Here is an 18,664-nt window from a genome sequence, read left to right as displayed (position 1 = left end):
GGACCGATGCTGAAGGGCATCAAAGTATCTATCACAAGGGAAAAACGGATTCGAGATTACGTATCAAAAGGAACCTTGTGTTTCAACAACGAAGACATTGAGAGGATTGTGCAACCCCACAACGATGAACTGGTAATGTCGGTACTCGTAAATAAATCTCGAATTAAGCGTGTATTAATTGATCCAGGTAGCTCATCCAACATCATCAGATCAAGGGTCGTGGAACAACTCAGCCTACAAGACCAGATCGTACCTGCGGTCCGAGTCCTGAACGGGTTTAACATGGCATACGAGACCACTAAAAGGGAGATAACATTACCGGTGAACGTTGCCAGAACCATACAGGAGGCCAATTTCTATGTAATCGAGGGGAATATGAGATACAACGCTTTGTTCAGGAGGCCATGGATCCACAACATGAGAGGAATGCCCTCGACACTGCACCAGGTGCTGAAATTCCCAATATCCAGCGGAGTCAAAACAGTTTATGGGGAATAATTCATGGTCGATGAAGTGATCCCAGCATCCACAATCTCAACATCAGAGGATCCGAACCGGATGGTCAAAGATGGGGCCAATTAGGAATCACCGATCCCAGCCTCGACAAGAATCGGAGGAATGAAGAGTGGACGAGGATGACAACTATGGAGTCCCCAGATCTTTCATAGCCCCCGATGACTCCGATGCTACAAAATCAACGGTCGAGGAACTGGAGCAAGTCATATTGAGTGAACACTTGCCCGATCGAAAGGTATACCTGGGCACGAGGTTAAGCCCCGAGGTCAGGAAACAACTCATTAAATTTTTTATAGCTAACGAATATTGTTTCGCTTGGTCCTACCTTGATATGATAGGGATATCGCCGGAGATAACCACTCACAAGCTAAGCCTAGACCCGAAGTTCCACCCGGTCAAGCAGAAGAGGAGACCCCAGTCCGAGGTCAAACATGCTTTCATCAAGGACGAGGTATCTAAACTCCTTCAAATTGAGTCCATTCGGGAGGTTAAATACCCGGATTGGTTAGCAAATATAGTGGTAGTCCCAAAAAAGGGAATAAACTAAGAATGTATGTAGACTATAAAGATTTGAATAAGGCATGTCCTAAAGACTCCTTCCCTTTGCCCAACATCGATCGCATGATCAATGCAATGGTCGGCCATGAGGTCCTCAGTTTTCTTGATGCCTACCCCGTGTACAACTAAATACGGATGAACCCGGGTGATCAGGAAAAAACCTCATTCATCACTAAGTACGACACATACTGCTATAATGTAATGCCATTTGAATTAAAAAATGTCAGTGCCACCTACCAACGTCTAGTAAACCGGATGTTCGAGGAACAGATAGGAAAATTAATGGAGGTTTACATTGACGATATGTTGGTTAAGTCCCTGCAAGTAGAGGACCATTTAAAACATTTGCAAGAAACCTTCAGCATATTGAAGGAATACAATATGAAGATAAACCCGAAGAAATGTGCATTTGGAGTTGGATCAGGTAAATTCCTCAGATTCATGGTATCCAACCGGGGAATCGAGATCAACCCCGACAAGATCAAAGCCATTGAAGATATCACGGTTGTGGACAACGTAAAGGTCTTGCAAAGATTAACCGGACGCATAGTCGCCTTGGGGCGATTCATCTTGAGGTCCTCCGATAAGAACCACCAATTCTTCTCCCTATTGAAGAAGAAGAATAACTTCTCATGGACCCTGGAGTGCCAACGAGCCTTGGAGGAACTCAAATGGTATCTATCGAGCCAACAGCTGCTTCACACGTCGAAGACAGATGAACAACTATACCTATACTTGGCAGTATCGGAGATAGCGGTAAGTGAAGTCCTGGTCCGGGAAGAGCAAGGTACGCAATTTTCAATTTACTATGTTAGCAGGACTCAAGGTGAGGCCGAAACTAGGTACCCTCACCTAAACAAATTGGTGCTCGCTTTGCTAAGCGCCTCTAGGAAGCTAAAACCATATTTTCAATGTCATCCTATATGTGTTGTGACTACTTACCTATTACGAAATATAATGCATAAACCCAAGCTCTCAGGAAGGTTGGCCAAATGGGTCATGGAGATCAGCGAGTACGATATTGAATATCAACCCCGGACCGCCATTAAATCTCACATATTGGCGGATTTCGTGGCCGACTTTACGCCGGCCCTAATACCCGAGGTCGAAAGAGAGTTGTTGGTGAACTCGGGGACGTCTTCAGGGATCTGGACCCTTTTTACTGACGGCACTTCGAATGCCAAAGGGTCCGTACTTAGCATCGTATTGAAGCCACAAACAGGCAGTGTAGTTAGACAATCTATTAGGACTGTGCAATTGACTAACAACGAGGCCGAATGTGAGGCCATGATTGGAGGTCTCGAACTAGCCAAAAGCTTAGGGGTAGAGGTGATCGAAGCTAAGTGCGACTCCCTACTCGTAGTGAACCAGGTTAATGGGACGTTCGAGGTCAGAGAAGAACGAATGCAAAGGTATCTGGATAAGTTGCAGGTAACATTACATATGTTCGAGGAGTGGACTTTGCAATACATACCTCGAGATCAAAACAGCGAGGCCGATGCCCTTGCTAACTTAGGATTGCTGGTAGAGGATGACGAGTTCAACTCGGGGGCAATAGTAAAACTCATGAGATCGGTAGTGGAAGAAGGCCATGCCGAGATAAACTTAACGAGCCTAACTTGGGACTGGAGAAACAAATATATAGAATATCTGAAGACCAGAAACTGCCCTTAGATCCAAAAGAATTGAGGGCCCTGCGTATGAAGGCAGCCCGATTTAGTTTGTCCGAAGACGGAACCCTGTTCAGAAGAATGTTCGATGGCCCACTAGAGATATGTCTAGGACCAGGAGATACCAAGTACGTTTTAAGGTAAATTCACGAAGTCACATGCGGAAATCATTCAGGCACCGAATCATTGGTTCGAAAGGTAATCAGAGCCGGCTACTACTGGATCGACATGAAAAAGGACATGAAGGAGTTCATACAAAAATATGATGAATGTCAAAGACATGCTCCGATGAATCATCAACCCGGGGAGTTGTTGTATTCGCTTTTGTCATCATGGCAGTTCATGAAGTGGGGAATGGACATCGATGGCCCCCTTCCATGGGCACTGGGTAAGGCTCAATTTATATTGTTTACTGATCATTTTTCTAAGTGGGTGAAATCCCAGGCATACGAGAAAGTCACGGAGAAGGAAGTCATAGATTTCATCTGGGACCACATCATATGGCAGTTCGGAATGCCGACCTAGATTGTGTGCGACAACAGGAAACAATTCATCGGCAGCAAAGTAAGCAAGTATCTCGAAGACCGTAAGATCAAGAGGATCCTATCAACACCTTATCACCCTATTAGGAACGGATAAGCAAAATCGACCAATAACACCATACTCCAAAACCTCAAAAAGAGGCTAACCGACGCCAAAGGAAAATGGAAGGAAATCTTGTCTGAAGTCCTATGGGCATACCGTACGACCTTAAAGTCCAGCACCGGGGCCACCCCGTTCTCGTTGGTTTACGATGTCGAAGCTCTAATACCGGTCAAAGTTGAAGAACCAAGTCTCAGGTTCCGATATGCAACCAAGGAATCAAACGACGAGGCCATCAATACGAGCCTGGAGCTATTAGATGAAAGGCGTTAAGCCGCCCTTGTCCGGTTGGCCTCCCAAAAACAACGGATCGAGAGATATTACAATCAAAGGGCCAACATTCGATACTTCAATGTCGGGGACTTAGTGTTAAGGAAGGTCACACTAAGCACCCAGAAATCGAACGAAGGGAAGCTGGGGGCGAACTAGGAAGGACCGTATCAAATTATCAAGATCACCGGAAAGGGATCGTACAAACTCGTAGCAATGAACGGTGAACGACTATCGAACAACTGGAACGTAACTCACTTAAAGCGATATTACTGCTAAGGTATGACCCCTTTCATTCTTTTTACTTATTTGCATTTAGAGCTAACACTTGCAGGCAACCGTCAAAGAACGATACAATTTTTAGGCCTGAAAGCACGCATTGCACTCTTTTTCCCTTGAACTGATTTTGTCCCAATTAGGTTTTCCGGCAAGGTTTTTAATGAGGCAAGAGTAAATCGTACTAACTTAGAATTGAAGGTCGGTTACGAACCAGTATCGAAGATCACGGCAACAGTATTCGAGGCCTATCTACGATCGGCCCCGAACACTGAGGGTGTTGCCCTCGGATAACGACTTTAGCAAGGAAAGAAACTTTATGATTGAATGGTCTCGTCTCGATTAATAGGATTTACTATAAGGGCCAAACGGTCAAATGAACCGTGCCCGCATAGAATACTCAAGCCTTGGCGCAAAGCTTGTACACATGTGTAACTATTGCGCACAAGAATAAAAAGAAGTCTCTGCCTTGCGGTTAAATATCTTGTCCCTTAAAAATTTCTCTTTTTTTATTTTCTCTTAAGGAATTTCCTACATCCGATCCCCTAAAGGTATCGAGCCCAAGGGCCGCCTTTATCCGGGTTCAAACGATCACTCCCAATCGGGGACTTCCGTCTAAAAATATCTCAGACGGCTCGAGCTATCGGAGCCCAGAGGCACAAGACCTATTACGCAGCACCCGAGCCTTAAAGGCTATTACCATCCCCATTCGGGGACTGTTATCTTAGGCAAGCCTGGATAACTCGAAGTGACAACTTCTTGGCCTTGGCTTCGAACCCCTTAGCACTCTCGATTTCGGCCGACAAGTCGAAACCCTGAGCATGAATCTCCTCGAGAGCCTCCCATCGAGATTGCCGCTTTGCATACTCGACGATGTCCTTCGTTCGGACCTGGGTCACCTCGGCATCAGCCTTATATTGGGCCACTATCTCGTAGGCATCATCTTTAACAACAACGGCCACCGACTTGGCCGTTTTCAGCTCCTTGGCAAGATTTTCTCGATTAGAGACAGCTGCACTTAGCTTAGACTGGAGCTCCTCAACCTTTTTGGCCTGTACCTCAGCCTTTTCCTTTGCCGCTCGAAGCTGGGACTCTGCCAAAGCCAGCTACGCCCGAGCAGTCTCCTTTTTTGAGCCAGGCGATCCATTCTGCCTCTCTATTCTTTGGTCTCGGCCTTGATTGCATCCATCTCAATTCGAAGCTGGTCGATCCGATTAATCTTTCGTTGGACCTACGGATTTCAACCGTTAGTCACCAAGTCTGGCTCATCATCACTAACCTCAAATATATTTACCTGCTCGACCAGGTCGGCATGCTCCTTCCAAGCCACCTCCAGCTCAGTTCGGAGACTCTTAGCTTCCCCTTCACGCTGCTCGCTAAGAAGTTTATAAGTATATCTCTTCTCAGTGGCCCTCGGACCTCGGCTTCATGTTGGTTCAGCTCGTCCCGGTATTGAAGAAAGGTTTCATGATGAAGCACCGAGGCCTACAGGCATAAAGAAAAAATGTTAGAGCTATCTATGAAATAGTCTAAGCACAAATTAAAAGCCATCAAGGGATATCTGAAATTACCCGGTTTAGCGCATGTTGTGCTTCATTGAACATGCAGGGTGCATTCACCTCGTTTATCTTGGCCTGGTCTTCCTCGGTCACCAGACACCGGAGATAACTGGCCACCCCTACGGGGGCGGAGAGGACCCGGGCATCCTCTGGAAGGGAGATGATGATGGATCGCTTTCGAGCGGGGTCCATACTCAGAGCAGGGAATCGATTGATCAGTTTCCGATTCGAGGAAGGCCCGCTTGCTCCCGAAGATAGGCTCTTCCTCGGTATCTTTTGTCACGACCCAAATCGGAGGGCCGTGATGGGCACCCGGTGCCTTACTCAACCGAGTACCAACGTAACATATCTTTCTTATCATACTATCATAGGTAAATGGGCTAGAAGGGCCATCATGTGATAACTGAAATAAAACATAAGGAAATACAAATCATAGGACGACCCAACATGATATAGAAAATTATACACGTGACATACGGGCCTATAAGGCCAACATGATCATTTGTATACTCAAAACATAGGCCGATAAAGCCATACAAGTATCCATATACATGACATCTGGCTACAAGCCTCTTAGAGTACATAAACGTCATAAAGGGATAGGGCCCCACCATACCAATCAATACATGTCCAAATCATATTGACCAAATAGGCAACTCCGGAGCAAGTGGAGTGCACCAACACTTTCCGCTGAGCTGATAGCCTACTAGGAGGACTGTTAACCTGTCTATCGAGACCTGCGGGCATGAAACGCAACGTCCCCAGGCAAAAGGGACGTCAATACAAATAAAGTACCGAGTATGTAAGGCATGAAAGAAACATGGTGTAAAGAACTCAATATGTAAGTCTAAATATCTCTGTGAATCGTGAAATATTTATAATGTCATGCATATGCATGTAAATGTCATACCATGCATAGGTATATTAGTACATAACATCATCAAGCCTCTGAGGGCATCCCATCATATCATCTCGGCCTCTGTGCGCGAATCATCAGTGTATACCAGCTGATCAGGTGGCGGTGTGTATATGACATCGTAACCTTTCCTCATATTCCATATACATATAATATACGTGTATATAACGCCATTTGTTCATGGTTCAATGTATATGTATAAATGAATGCAATTCATAATGAAGCAAGTCAATAAGATCTCTCGGATAAACTTTATCAACTTACGTATTTTTCTAAGACCTCCCTTATTCTTTTCACTTTCCTTAAAAAACAAGACCAACATGTCCAAAATATCAACAAACATATTACATAAATATTCAACCTTATATCCATTGCAGTACATCACCAAAACAGTTCACACAATCTTATATAACAACCAAGTGCTACTTTGCGCTTTTCCATCCATATAACTTAGCTAGAACTTGAATACACTTCAATAATGACAACCACAATATACTCAGGTTATACATAATGATTTGTAAGCCACAACACCACATAAAAATGAACTCCTAACAGTCCACAAATTACAACAACTGAAAACTGATTTTCAGATTATTACTTTATCAATTCTTACTCCCATAACTTAGTTAAGGCACCTATAAGATTAAACACAACATGTCCAAGACAATACTCTTATGTTACAACCATATAATAATATGAAACTACTCCAAACAATCCATAACACCACAACAACTTCAACTCAATTTCCAGCCCCTACTTCACAAGCCATTCACCAAACATCCTAGCTAGAACTGAGATAAACTCAAATATATGAAGGAGGGAGGATTTTCTTACCTATATCAGATCTTGTAGGGATGAAACAATGGTAGTATATTGCCCTTGATGTCCATTAACTTGCTTCACATCAGATCCTTCAAGATTGGAGATTACCCTTTAACTTGAATTGAAAGAAGAAGAAGATTATCAACAACTTCTTGAGAGTTTGGAGTAGGTAAATTTGGGAGAGAATTTCGTGACTCTCTTTATATTTCTACTACTTGGATATTATGAGGATATGTGACTTGATTTAGCCCCTAAAAGGGCCCTCTTGGCTAACATACACATGTCTATTTAGGTGGACTAATTTAGGCCTTCCCTTTTAGAAAGTAGGTGACACACCTACTTGTCACCTGCTTGGTTAATTAATAGGAGTCACATACTGCCCTTATTCACTTAGACACATATCTTACCCTCATTTAATAGTTACAACATGTGTTAAGTAACACAAGCTAGTAGGACGGGTAAGCAAGTAGCTCAAACAAGTATCCCGATAAGCAAGAAGCCATATTTTATGTATCCATTATCTCAATTATTTTTTCCAAGTCTCATTCAACTTAACTTACTTAAGACTTCGATAAACCTTCCTTATCCTTATAGAGGGATTTTATTCCTTCTGATCTTACATCAACCGACTAACGACGTACTTTTATGTACAAAAATATGGGTTGTAACATCTCTAAGTCACCTAATCCGGTGACGTCCTCCGTGGCCGTGGAATCCACGCTATCAAAAAAGCCGCGGAAGGGGTCGTCCTCTCCATGGGACTCCTCATTGGGGCGTTCTTTCACCATTTGGGCCTCGTTATACATGGACTCGGTAAACGAGGGTGACTTGGTGATTTCTATCACACCGAGTGCTTCCTTTGGGGCATTGCCTGCATCCCGGGAAGCCTCGGTCCCGGCCTCCCTAACTTGAGGAAGGTCGGCCTCGCCTCTCTCTGGTTCGGAGGCCCATTGCCCTTCGAGTTGTTATGACACGCTGGCCACCAGATCGAAGGCTTCTTCATCTTCTTCGTATTTATCCCTCAGCCGATAGAGTGAACCCAAAGACGGTGCTCGAGCACTGATGCTTTCTTTGAATTTACGCACCAGCCTTCTCCTTGGCTTCTTTTTCTCCGAGCTCGGAGAACTCGGAGCCCTCTTCCTTTTCTTCTATCCACTCTATCTCAGAACAGGGGACTCGGCGGGGAAGTTCTCGCCACCGGATGGAAGCCTCAGTGTAACGTCCTTAAATAAACCTGCAAAAGGAAATGAAACAAGTGAAAACTTAATGACACGAGAAGAACTCAAATATTACTTACACAAGAAAGGAATCTCACCATGAGAACGGGCCTCCTACCGGCCTTTTGAAAGTTCGCGTTATGAGCGCTCAGAATACGGCCTGTGTAACATGATGCCCTCGACCCACTCCCCTAGTCGAGGGACTGCATTCGGGACCCGAGCGACAGCTGCACCACCACAGAACACCGATAAGAAGAATGGAAAAAGCGATAAATCAAATTTTAGAAGCATAATTATACTTATGTGACATATTCCACTTCTCGGGGAACGGCATGTGCTCGGCTGGAATCAAGTCTGAAGTCCTCACTCGGACAAAACAGCCTAGCCAGCCTCGATCGAAATCTTCATCAATGATTGAGAACGGGGCTTTACTGGCCCAACGTGCGAGCTTGATCAGTCCCTCCCCCCCTTGGTAGAGTCGGGGACTGTATAAACGCATGAGGTGGTTGATGGTGAACGGTCATCCTTCGATCTTGTTCACAAAGAAACAGAGAAGGACCACGATCCTCCAGAATAGAGGGTGAATTTGATCGAGGAATACCTCGTATCTTTTGCAGAAGTCGATGACGACCAGATCCAAAGGGTCCAGTGTGAAAGGATAAGTATAAACACTTAAATATCCCTCGACGTGGGTGGTGATATCTTCATCGGGTTCGAGAATCACTACATGTTTGTCAACATAATTGCAATCTTTTTTGACCGCGAAGAGAACATCCTCAGTGATCGAGCAGATGTACCTCGAGACCTCCTCGCACCAGCCTTGTACGAAGGAGGGCTTTTCAACCTTAAAATCAACATTGACCGGGCAGCCCCCAGGGATGAACATTTTCATAGGAGGTTCTGGTACTGGTTCCTCAACAACAGTATGCGAGATGGTGTCCTCGGTAACCGGCTGCGAGGTAGAAGGAGTTTCTTTTTGGGGAATGATTTTTGAAGTCTTCGCCATTTCTTTGAAAATGGAAGAAAAATGAGAGAAAAGAGGAATTTAAAGGAGTACAATAGATTGTTTGAGATGAAGACGAATGAGGGTTCTTATAAAAGATCTCAAAAAATTAGAAAATAAGTCTCATCCACCCTCGGATTCGCTCGAACCCTCAGAGCCATCCTCGAGATAAGCCAACTTCTTGGCCTTGGCTTCGAACCCCTTAGCACTCTCGATTTCGGCCGACAAGTCGAAACCCTGAGCATGAATCTCCTCGAGAGCCTCCCTTTGAGATTGTCGCTTTGCATACTCGATGATGTCCTTCATTCGGACCTGGGTAGCCTCGGCATCGGCCTTATATTGGGCCACCATCTCGTCGACATCGTCTTTAACAACAACGACCACCGACTTGGCCATTTTCAGCTCCTTGGCAAGATTTTCTCGATTAGAGACGGCTGCACTTAGCTGAGAATGGAGATCCTCAAACTTTTTGGCCTGCACCTCGGCTTTATCCTTTGCCGCTCGAAGCTGGGACTCTGTCGAAGCCAGCTATGCCCGAGCAGTCTCCTTTTCCAAAGCCAGGCGATCCATTCTGCCTCTCTATTCTTCGGTCTCGTCCTTGATTGCATCCATCTCAATTTGAAGCTAGTCGATCCGAGTAATCTTCCGTTGGACCTACGGATTTCGACCGTTAGTCACCAAGTCTGGCTCATCATCACTAACCTCAAATATTTTTACCTGCTCTACCAGGTCGGCATGCTCTTTCCGAGCCACCTCCAGCTTAGTTCGGAGACTCTTAGCTTCCCCTTCACGCTGCTCGCTGAGAAGTTTATAGGTATCTCTCTTCTCAGTGAGCCCTCGGACCTCGGCTTCATATTGGTTCAGCTTGTCCCGATATCGAAGAAAGGTTTCGTGATGAAGCACCGAGGCCTACAGGCATAAAGAAACAATGTTAGAGCTATCTATGAAATAGTCTAAGTACAAATTGAAAGCCATCAAGGGATATCTGAAGTTACCCGGTTTAGCGCATGTTATGCTTCATTGAACATGCAGGGTGCATCCACCTCGTTTATCTTGGCCTGGTCTTCCTCGGTCACCAGACACCGGGGATAACTGGCCACCCCTACGGGGGCGGAGAGGACCCGGGCATCCTCCGGAAGGGAGATGATGATGGATCACTTTCGAGCGGGGTCCATACTCAGAGCAGGGAATCGATTAATCAGTTTCCGGCTCGAGAAAGGCCCTCTTGCTCCCGAAGATAGGCTCGTCCTCGGTATCTCTTGTCACGACCCAAATCGGAGGGCCGCGATGGGCACCCGGTGCCTTACTCAACCGAGTACCAACGTAACATATCTTTCTTATCATACTATCATAGGTAAATGGGCTAGAAGGGCCATCATGTGATAACTGAAATAAAACATAAGGAAATACTAATCATAGGACGATCCAACATAATATAGAAACTTATACACGTGACATACGGGCCTATAAGGCCGACATGATCATTTGTACACTCAAAACATAGGCCGATAAAGCCATACAAGTATCCATATACATGACATCTGGTTACAAGCCTCTTAGAGTACATAAACGTCATAAAGGGATAGGGCCCCACCATACCAATCAATACATGTCCAAATCATATTGACCAAATAGGCAACTCCGGTGCAAGTGGAGTGCACCAACACTTTCCGCTGAGTTGATAGCCTACTAGGAGGACTATTAACCTGTCTATCGAGACCTGCGGGCATGAAACGCAACGTCCCCAGGCAAAAGGGATGTCACTACAAATAAAGTACCGAGTATGTAAGGCATGAAAGAAACATGGTGTAAAGAACTCAATATGTAAGTCTAAATATCTCTGTGAATCGTGAAATATTTATAATATCATGCATATGCATGTAAATATCATACCATGCATAGGTATATTAGTACATAACATCATCAAGCCTCTGAGGGCATCCCATCATATCATCTCGGCCTCTGTGGGCGAAATCATCAATGTATACCAGCTGATCAGGTGGCGGTGTGTATATAACACCGTAACCTTTACCCATATCCCATATACATATAATATACGCGTATATAACACCATCTGTTCATGGGTCAATGTATATGTATAAATGAATGCAATGCATAATGAAGTAAGTCAATAAGATCTCTCGGATAAACTTTATCAACTCACGTATTTTTCTAAGACCTCCCCTTATTCATTTCACTTTCCTCAAAAATCAAGACCAACATGTCCAAAATATCAACAAACATATTACATAAATATTCAACCTTATATCCATTGCAATACATCACCAAAATAGTCCACACAATCTCATATAACAACCAAGTGCTACTTTGCGCTTTTCCATCCATATAACTTAGCTAGAACTTGAATACACTTCAATAATAACAACCACAATATACTCAGGTTATACGTACTGATTTGTAAGCCACAACACCACATAAAAATGAACTCCTAACAGTCCACAAATTATAACAACTGAAAACTGATTTTCAGATTATTACTTCATCAATTCTTACTCCCATAACTTAGTTAAGGCACCAATAAGATTAAACGCAACATGACCAAGACAAGACTCTTATGTAACAACCATATAATAATATGAAACTACTCCAAACAATCCATAACACCACAACAACTTCAACTCAATTTCCAGCCCCTACTTCACAAGTCCTTTACCAAACATCCTAGCTAGAACTGAGATAAACTCAAATATATGAAGGAGGGAGGATTTTCTTACCTATATCAAATCTTGTAGGGATGAAACAATGGTAGTATATTGCCCTTGATAGCCATTAACTTGCTTCACATCAGATCCTTCAAGATTGGAGATTACCCTTTAACTTGAATTGAAAGAAGAAGAAGATTATCAACAACTTCTTGAGAGTTTGGAGTAGGTCAATTTGGGAGAGAATTTCGTGGCTCTCTTTATATTTCTACTACTTGGATATTATGAGGATATGTGACTTGATTCAGCCCCTAAAAGGGCCCTCTTGGCTAACATACACATGTTTATTTAGGTGGACTAATTTGGGCCTTCCCTTTTTAGAAAGTAGGTGACACACCTACTTGTCACCTGCTTGGTTAATTAATAGGAGTCACATAATGCCCTTATTCACTTAGACACGTATCTTACCCTCATTTAATAGTCAAGACATGTGTTAAGTAGCTCAAGCTAGTAGGACGAGTAAGCAAGTAGCTCAAACAAGTATCCCAATAAGCAAGCAGTCATATTTTATGTATCCATTATCTCATTTATTTTTTCCAAGTCTCATTCAACTTAACTTACTTAAGACTTCGATAAACCTTCCTTATCCTTGTAGAGGGATTTTATTCCTTCTGAGCTTACATCAACCGACTTACGATGTACTTTTATGTACAAAAACACGGGTTGTAACATCTCTAAGTCACTCAATCCGGTGACGTCCTCCGTGGCCGTGGAATCCACGCTATCAAAAAAGTCGTGGAAGGGGTCGTCCGCTCCATGGGACTTCTCGTTGGGGCGTTCTTTCACCGTTTGGGCCTCGTTATACATGGACTCGGTAAACGACGGTGACTTGGTGATTTCTATCACACCGAGTGCTTCCTTTGGGGCATTGCCTGCATCCCGGGAAGCCTCGGTCCCGGCCTCCCTAACTTGAGGAAGGTCGGCCTCGCCTCTCTCTGGTTCGAAGGCCCATTGCCCTTCGAGTTGTTATGGCACGCCAGCTACCAGATCGAAGGCTTCTTCTTCTTCTTCGGATTCGTCCCTCAGCCGATAGAGTGAACCCAAAGATGGTGCTCGAGCACTGACGCTTTCTTTGGATTTACGCATCAGCCTTCTCCTTGGCTTCATTTTCTCCGAGCTCGAAGAACTTGGAGCCCTCTTCCTTTTCTTCTCTCCACCCTGTCTCGGAACAGGGGACTCGGCGGGGAAGTTCTTGCCACCGGATGGAAGCCTTGGTGTAACGTCCTTAAATAAACCTGCAAAAGGAAATGAAACAAGTGAAAACTTAATGACACGAGAAGAACTCAAATATTACTTACACAAGAAAGGAATCTCACCATGAGAACGGGCCTCCTACAAGCCTTTTGAAAGTTTGCGTTTTGAGCGTTCAGAATACGGCCTTTGTAACATGATGCCCTTGACCCACTCCTTGAGTCGAGGGACTGCATTCGGGACCCGAACGACTGCTGCACCATCACAGAACACCGATAAGAAGAATGGAAAAAAGCAATAAATCAAATTTTAGAAGCATAATTATACTTATGTGACATATTCCACTTCTCGGGGAACGGCATGTGCTCGGCTGGTATCAAGTCTGAAGTCCTCACTCGGACAAAACGGCCTAGCCAGCCTCGATCAAAATCTTCATCAATGCTCGAGAACGGGGCTTTACTGGCCCAACGTGCGAGCTTGATCAGTCCCTCCCCCCCTTGGTAGATTCGGGGAATGTATAAATGCATAAGGTGGTTGATGGTGAATGGTTATCCTTCAATCTTGTTCACAGAGAAACAGAGAAGGACCACGATCCTCCAGAATGAAGGGTGAATTTGATCGAGGAATACCTCATATCTTTTGCAGAAGTCGATGACGACCAGATCCAAAGGGCTTAGTGTGAAAGGATAAGTATAAACACTTAAATATCCCTCGACGTGGGTGGTGATATCTTCATCGGGTTCGGGAATCACTACATTCTTGTCAACATAATTGAAATCTTTTTTTGGCCGCGAAGAGAACATCCTCAGTGATCGAGCAGATGTACCTCGAGACCTCCTCGCACCGGCCTTGTACGAAGGAGGGCTTTTCAACCTTAAAATCAACATTGACCGGGCACCCTCCGGGGATGAACATTTTCAGAGGAGGTTCTGGTACTAGTTCCTCGACAACAGTATGCGAGACGGTGTCCTCGGTAACCGGCTGCGAGGTAGAAGGAGTTTCTTTTTGGGGAACGATTTTTGAAGTCTTCGCCATTTCTTTGAAAATGGAAGAAAAATGAGAGAAAAGAGGAATTTAAAGGAGTACAATAGATGGTTTGAGATGAAGACGAATGAGGGTTCTTATAAAAGATCTCAAAAAACAGAATATAAGTGCCTGGAAGTATTAAAATTTCTTAGGTACGAGAGTAGAAGGCTTCGATGTAAAGTTTGAATGAACAAAGGAAGTTGTATTTATAGTTTTTTACCGACGGTTCACATCCAGGGGTTGCCGACCGACAACTGACAAGCATTTAATGTCATTAAGACTGAATTGACGAGACGTTTAAGTTATTTTGTCGCTTCTATCACAATGTATCGAAGTAAGAATCGGAAGCTCATATCGTTTCTCGTCATCTACTCTCCGAAAAATGAGGGGACTATCTGTATACGGGAAAAATCGAGCTCGTAGTATATCCTAGCCTCCAACATGGTAGGCCGGGATCGAGACATGGTAATAAAGGACTGAAGATCGGCCCCAAGACCCATCGGGTTAGCAACCGGGACCAAATACCTGCCTTCGAGAACACTGAAGCCGTGACTCCGGAATCGGTCCTGGCTCTCAAATGACCTCGAAGAAACATTGTTAGCATAACAGAAGACCGAAATATCCGTGACCGGTCGGATATTACGGCAGGAATCTCAGCACGTATCAATAAGGAACCGGCAATCAGCAAATCACAAAATTTTTTACCTTTTATAGAATTGTACCTAAAGTAGGATTCCTCTACTATATAAAGGGGGTCTGATAATTCATTTGAGACATTGTAACATGGATCTCAAAGTAATATATTATTATTTTTCTCTTTAAGCTCTTGTTCTTCTATATCTTGATACCGATCGAAGTGCATTCAGCTCGAGGGTGGTCAACCTTCCAAGGCTGAAATTGTTCAATTTGTGTGGTTTGAATTTGATTTATCATCGTTTATTTCTATTGCAATTTAATTTATCACTTTGTATCAAGTTAATTCGCATATCCTTTAAACTATTTACAAATTCAATTGTTATCTGATTTTGAGGGTAAACAATAACCTTTTAAATGACTCTTATATGAGGCTGAGGCTTGGATTTGGTATGGTCACAAATACATAGCAGATTTTCACTACTAATTCGAATGGCAAAAAAACGTTGAAATTTAATTTTTTTTAACAAAACGATTGAAGACCAGAAATAACATACTTATACTGCGAACCAATACCAACAAATAGAGACAACAATTCGGATTTGTTTCTTGGTTTTTAGTTTTATCCCGCTATCACAATAAAATCTATAGACTCAAAGGCAGGTAAAACTTGTTCATTATATGGAATCGCCTTTGTAAAACTTGACAAGAAACCTAGGAACCTTCTAGCATGTGCCTATCGTAGGATGTCAGGATGATGGTATCACAAGCGTATTTATAGGTAGGCTAGGGACTCTTAAGCAAATACTTTAGCCATAGAGATTTCTCCATAAATTATAATTACTCTAGGGACTCCTAATAAAAATTATTTCTTTCCATCAAAGAAACTACCATATATGCATAACTAAAGAATATTATCTGATATATTATTTACTTGGAAGACAAGGTAAATAATTTATTACCTTATATGTTGGCCACACTAGAAGTCTCTAGAAGAGAGGTAAATTTCTAACAAGTTATTCCACAAGTCTTGAAAAATTTAGGATGTATGTCACTTCGAGTTTTAATAATTTCAAAGACAATTATAAAAAAACAAAGTTTATTATCACATCGCCGGCTAAGAAAAGATGGAACAACATGAAATTCTTTAGTGGGTAGGGTGTGGAGCAAGGGATAGAAAAATCTCTACGAGTTCTGAAAATTTGGGATGTATATTGATGGAATCCTATGATAATTTATTCACTCTCTAATTTAATATGGTGTTAGAGCTAGACCCTCATTGTTGGGTCCTCAAAATAAATTATTCACGTTCTAGTTGACAGGTCTAGGCATGCCGCATGGGGTGGATGCTCATGGGAGGGATGGGTTAACGCGGATGCACATGAGAGGGGGTGGGTTCACGTGAACCCATCCTCCTCTCCCCAAGTCATGTATAGTACCACTGAATTTTAGTTCAAATACTTAAATTAGCATTGGTGAACCCGAGCTCAAGGGAACACTTCAGTACACCGGTTAGGAGGTGAACCTTCTATTTTTTAGTTAGGATTTAGATCCTCGTACTCTTTATACTATTAAATTATATTTTAATTAATAAATAGGGTTAATTGTATGATCTCGGTAATCATATTTGTTTTCTTTCTTTAATCTTTGTTTTGACTTTCAAAATTTCTAAGCAAGAAACACACCTCGTAGACACCGTCACAGAAATTAAACTCAGGTGTCTGGTGCTCATGGTACTGTCACGACCCAAAATCTCACCCGTCGTGATGGCGCCTATCTCAATACTAGGCAAGCCGAAAATCTCAATAAACCACAATTTCTTTCAAGATTGAAAATATAATATTTAAATACAATACAAACACTCCCCAAAACCTGGTGTCACTGAATACATGAGCATCTAATATGAATACAAGTCTGGAAAATATAGTCTATAATAGTTTGAGACCAAATACTGTAAACAAAGAGATAGAGAGGGAGAGACAAGGTCTGCGGAATATGGCATCTACCTCAAAATCTCCTGAAAATCAACCGCGCGAAAGGATCAACACCCGCTATGTTCGGGAATACCTGGAACTGTACACGAAGTGCAGGGTGTAGTATGAGTACAACCAACTCAGCAAGTAACAATAATAAATAAGGAACTGAAGATAGTAACGAGCTACACAGTTATGGTTCATTTCAAGTAATTCCAGCGAAGAATAGACATGCTATCAAATCTGGCAGATTAATGTCAAATCAATTTTTATACAGTTCTTGTTCATGTAATCCGTATATCAACAATCTTTTAGAGATTTCCCAACAATGACAGATAGCAACTAAGTGCAACAACAAATGGAAATCAAGTACAACCTCTTATGACAACAATCACTCACTGGGCTCCCAGCCCCCATCATTCTCTCAATGGGTACCCGCGCTCACTGGGGGTGTACTGACTCCGGAGACGCTCCTACAGCCCAAGCGCTATAATCTGCACGGATAACTCACGTGCTGCATAGACAACTCACGTGCCATAATATAAATATCTGGATCCGCACGGCCAACTCATGTGCTATAGTATAATATAAGGATACGCACGGCCAACTCACGTGTTGCACGGCCAACTCACGTGCTATAGTATAATATAAGGATCCGCATGGCCAACTCACATATTGCACGGATAACTCACTAAAATGTACAAGTAAAAACTAAGACTGAGCAAATATAGCATTTAGCAGGCAATTCAACAAGTACACGACCTCTGTGGGTCCCAACAATACTATCACATAGCCTAAGCATGATTTCTAACATGATTTACAGTCAAATTTTATCAACACATAGAGAGCATATAGCTAACAACAAATTATTCAACTTTACGATTTTCCGGGACGGACCAAGTCACAATTCCCTCGGCGCACTCCCACACGCCCGTCACCTAGCATGTGCGTCACCTCCAAAATAATCACATCATACCAAAATCTGGGGTTTAATACTCTCAGGGCCAGATTTAAAAATGTTACTTACTTCAAGCCGTGAAATTCTTATTCTGCAATGTCCTTTCCTCGTGAATTGGTCTCCAAACGCCTCGAATCTGGTCATAAATAATTCATTTCAGTTAATAAAATTCATTAGAATTAATTCTATAAGAAAATAATAATTTTCCATAAAAATCCAAAAATTAGCTCAAAAATCGCCCGTGGGGCCCACGTCTCGGAATCCGACAATTGTTACAAAATCTGAAAGTTCATTCCACCACGAGTATAACCATACTAATTTTACCAAAATCCGACATCAACTCGACCTCCAAATCATCAAATCATATTTCAAATCCCTAAGTTCAAAACCCCCGATTTACACCTCAAAAACATGTAATCTAGTCGGATTATTCGATGATAATTCAATATTATGGAGTAGAAATGATCACAAGGGACTTACCTCAAGTTTTCCCGTGAAAACCTTGCTCAAAATCGCCCAACCCGAGCTTGAAATGCCCAAAAATGGCTGAAGCTCGGAACCCCTCTGTTTTTTTTACTGCCCAGAGGTTTTCGCACCTGCGGCAACTTGGCCGCTTCTGCGCCAACCGCATGTGCAGAAAAAGTCCTGCATCTGCGCCTTTGCCCGCATCAGCGCGCCTATTTGCGCTCTTGTGCAAGCCGCTTCTGTGCG

At 43.1% G+C, this 18,664-nt stretch overlaps 1 protein-coding gene across 1 annotated transcript; it reads right to left on the bottom strand.

The window, feature by feature from the left end:
* Positions 1-9,572: 9,572 nt before the first annotated feature.
* Positions 9,573-14,398, bottom strand: LOC138905653 (uncharacterized). Its single transcript, XM_070194179.1, has 4 exons — positions 14,212-14,398; positions 13,157-13,407; positions 10,167-10,358; positions 9,573-9,977 (listed from the first exon to the last, which is right to left on the bottom strand). Exons 1-4 carry the CDS (start codon positions 14,396-14,398, stop codon positions 9,573-9,575), a joined length of 1,035 nt encoding a protein of 344 aa, XP_070050280.1.
* Between the last annotated feature and the right edge of the window lie 4,266 nt (positions 14,399-18,664).

This window comes from Nicotiana tomentosiformis, chromosome 1, assembly GCF_000390325.3.
Source record: "Nicotiana tomentosiformis chromosome 1, ASM39032v3, whole genome shotgun sequence".
NCBI classification, from domain to species: Eukaryota; Viridiplantae; Streptophyta; class Magnoliopsida; order Solanales; family Solanaceae; genus Nicotiana; species Nicotiana tomentosiformis.
This window is presented reverse-complemented; position numbering and strand designations above follow the sequence as displayed.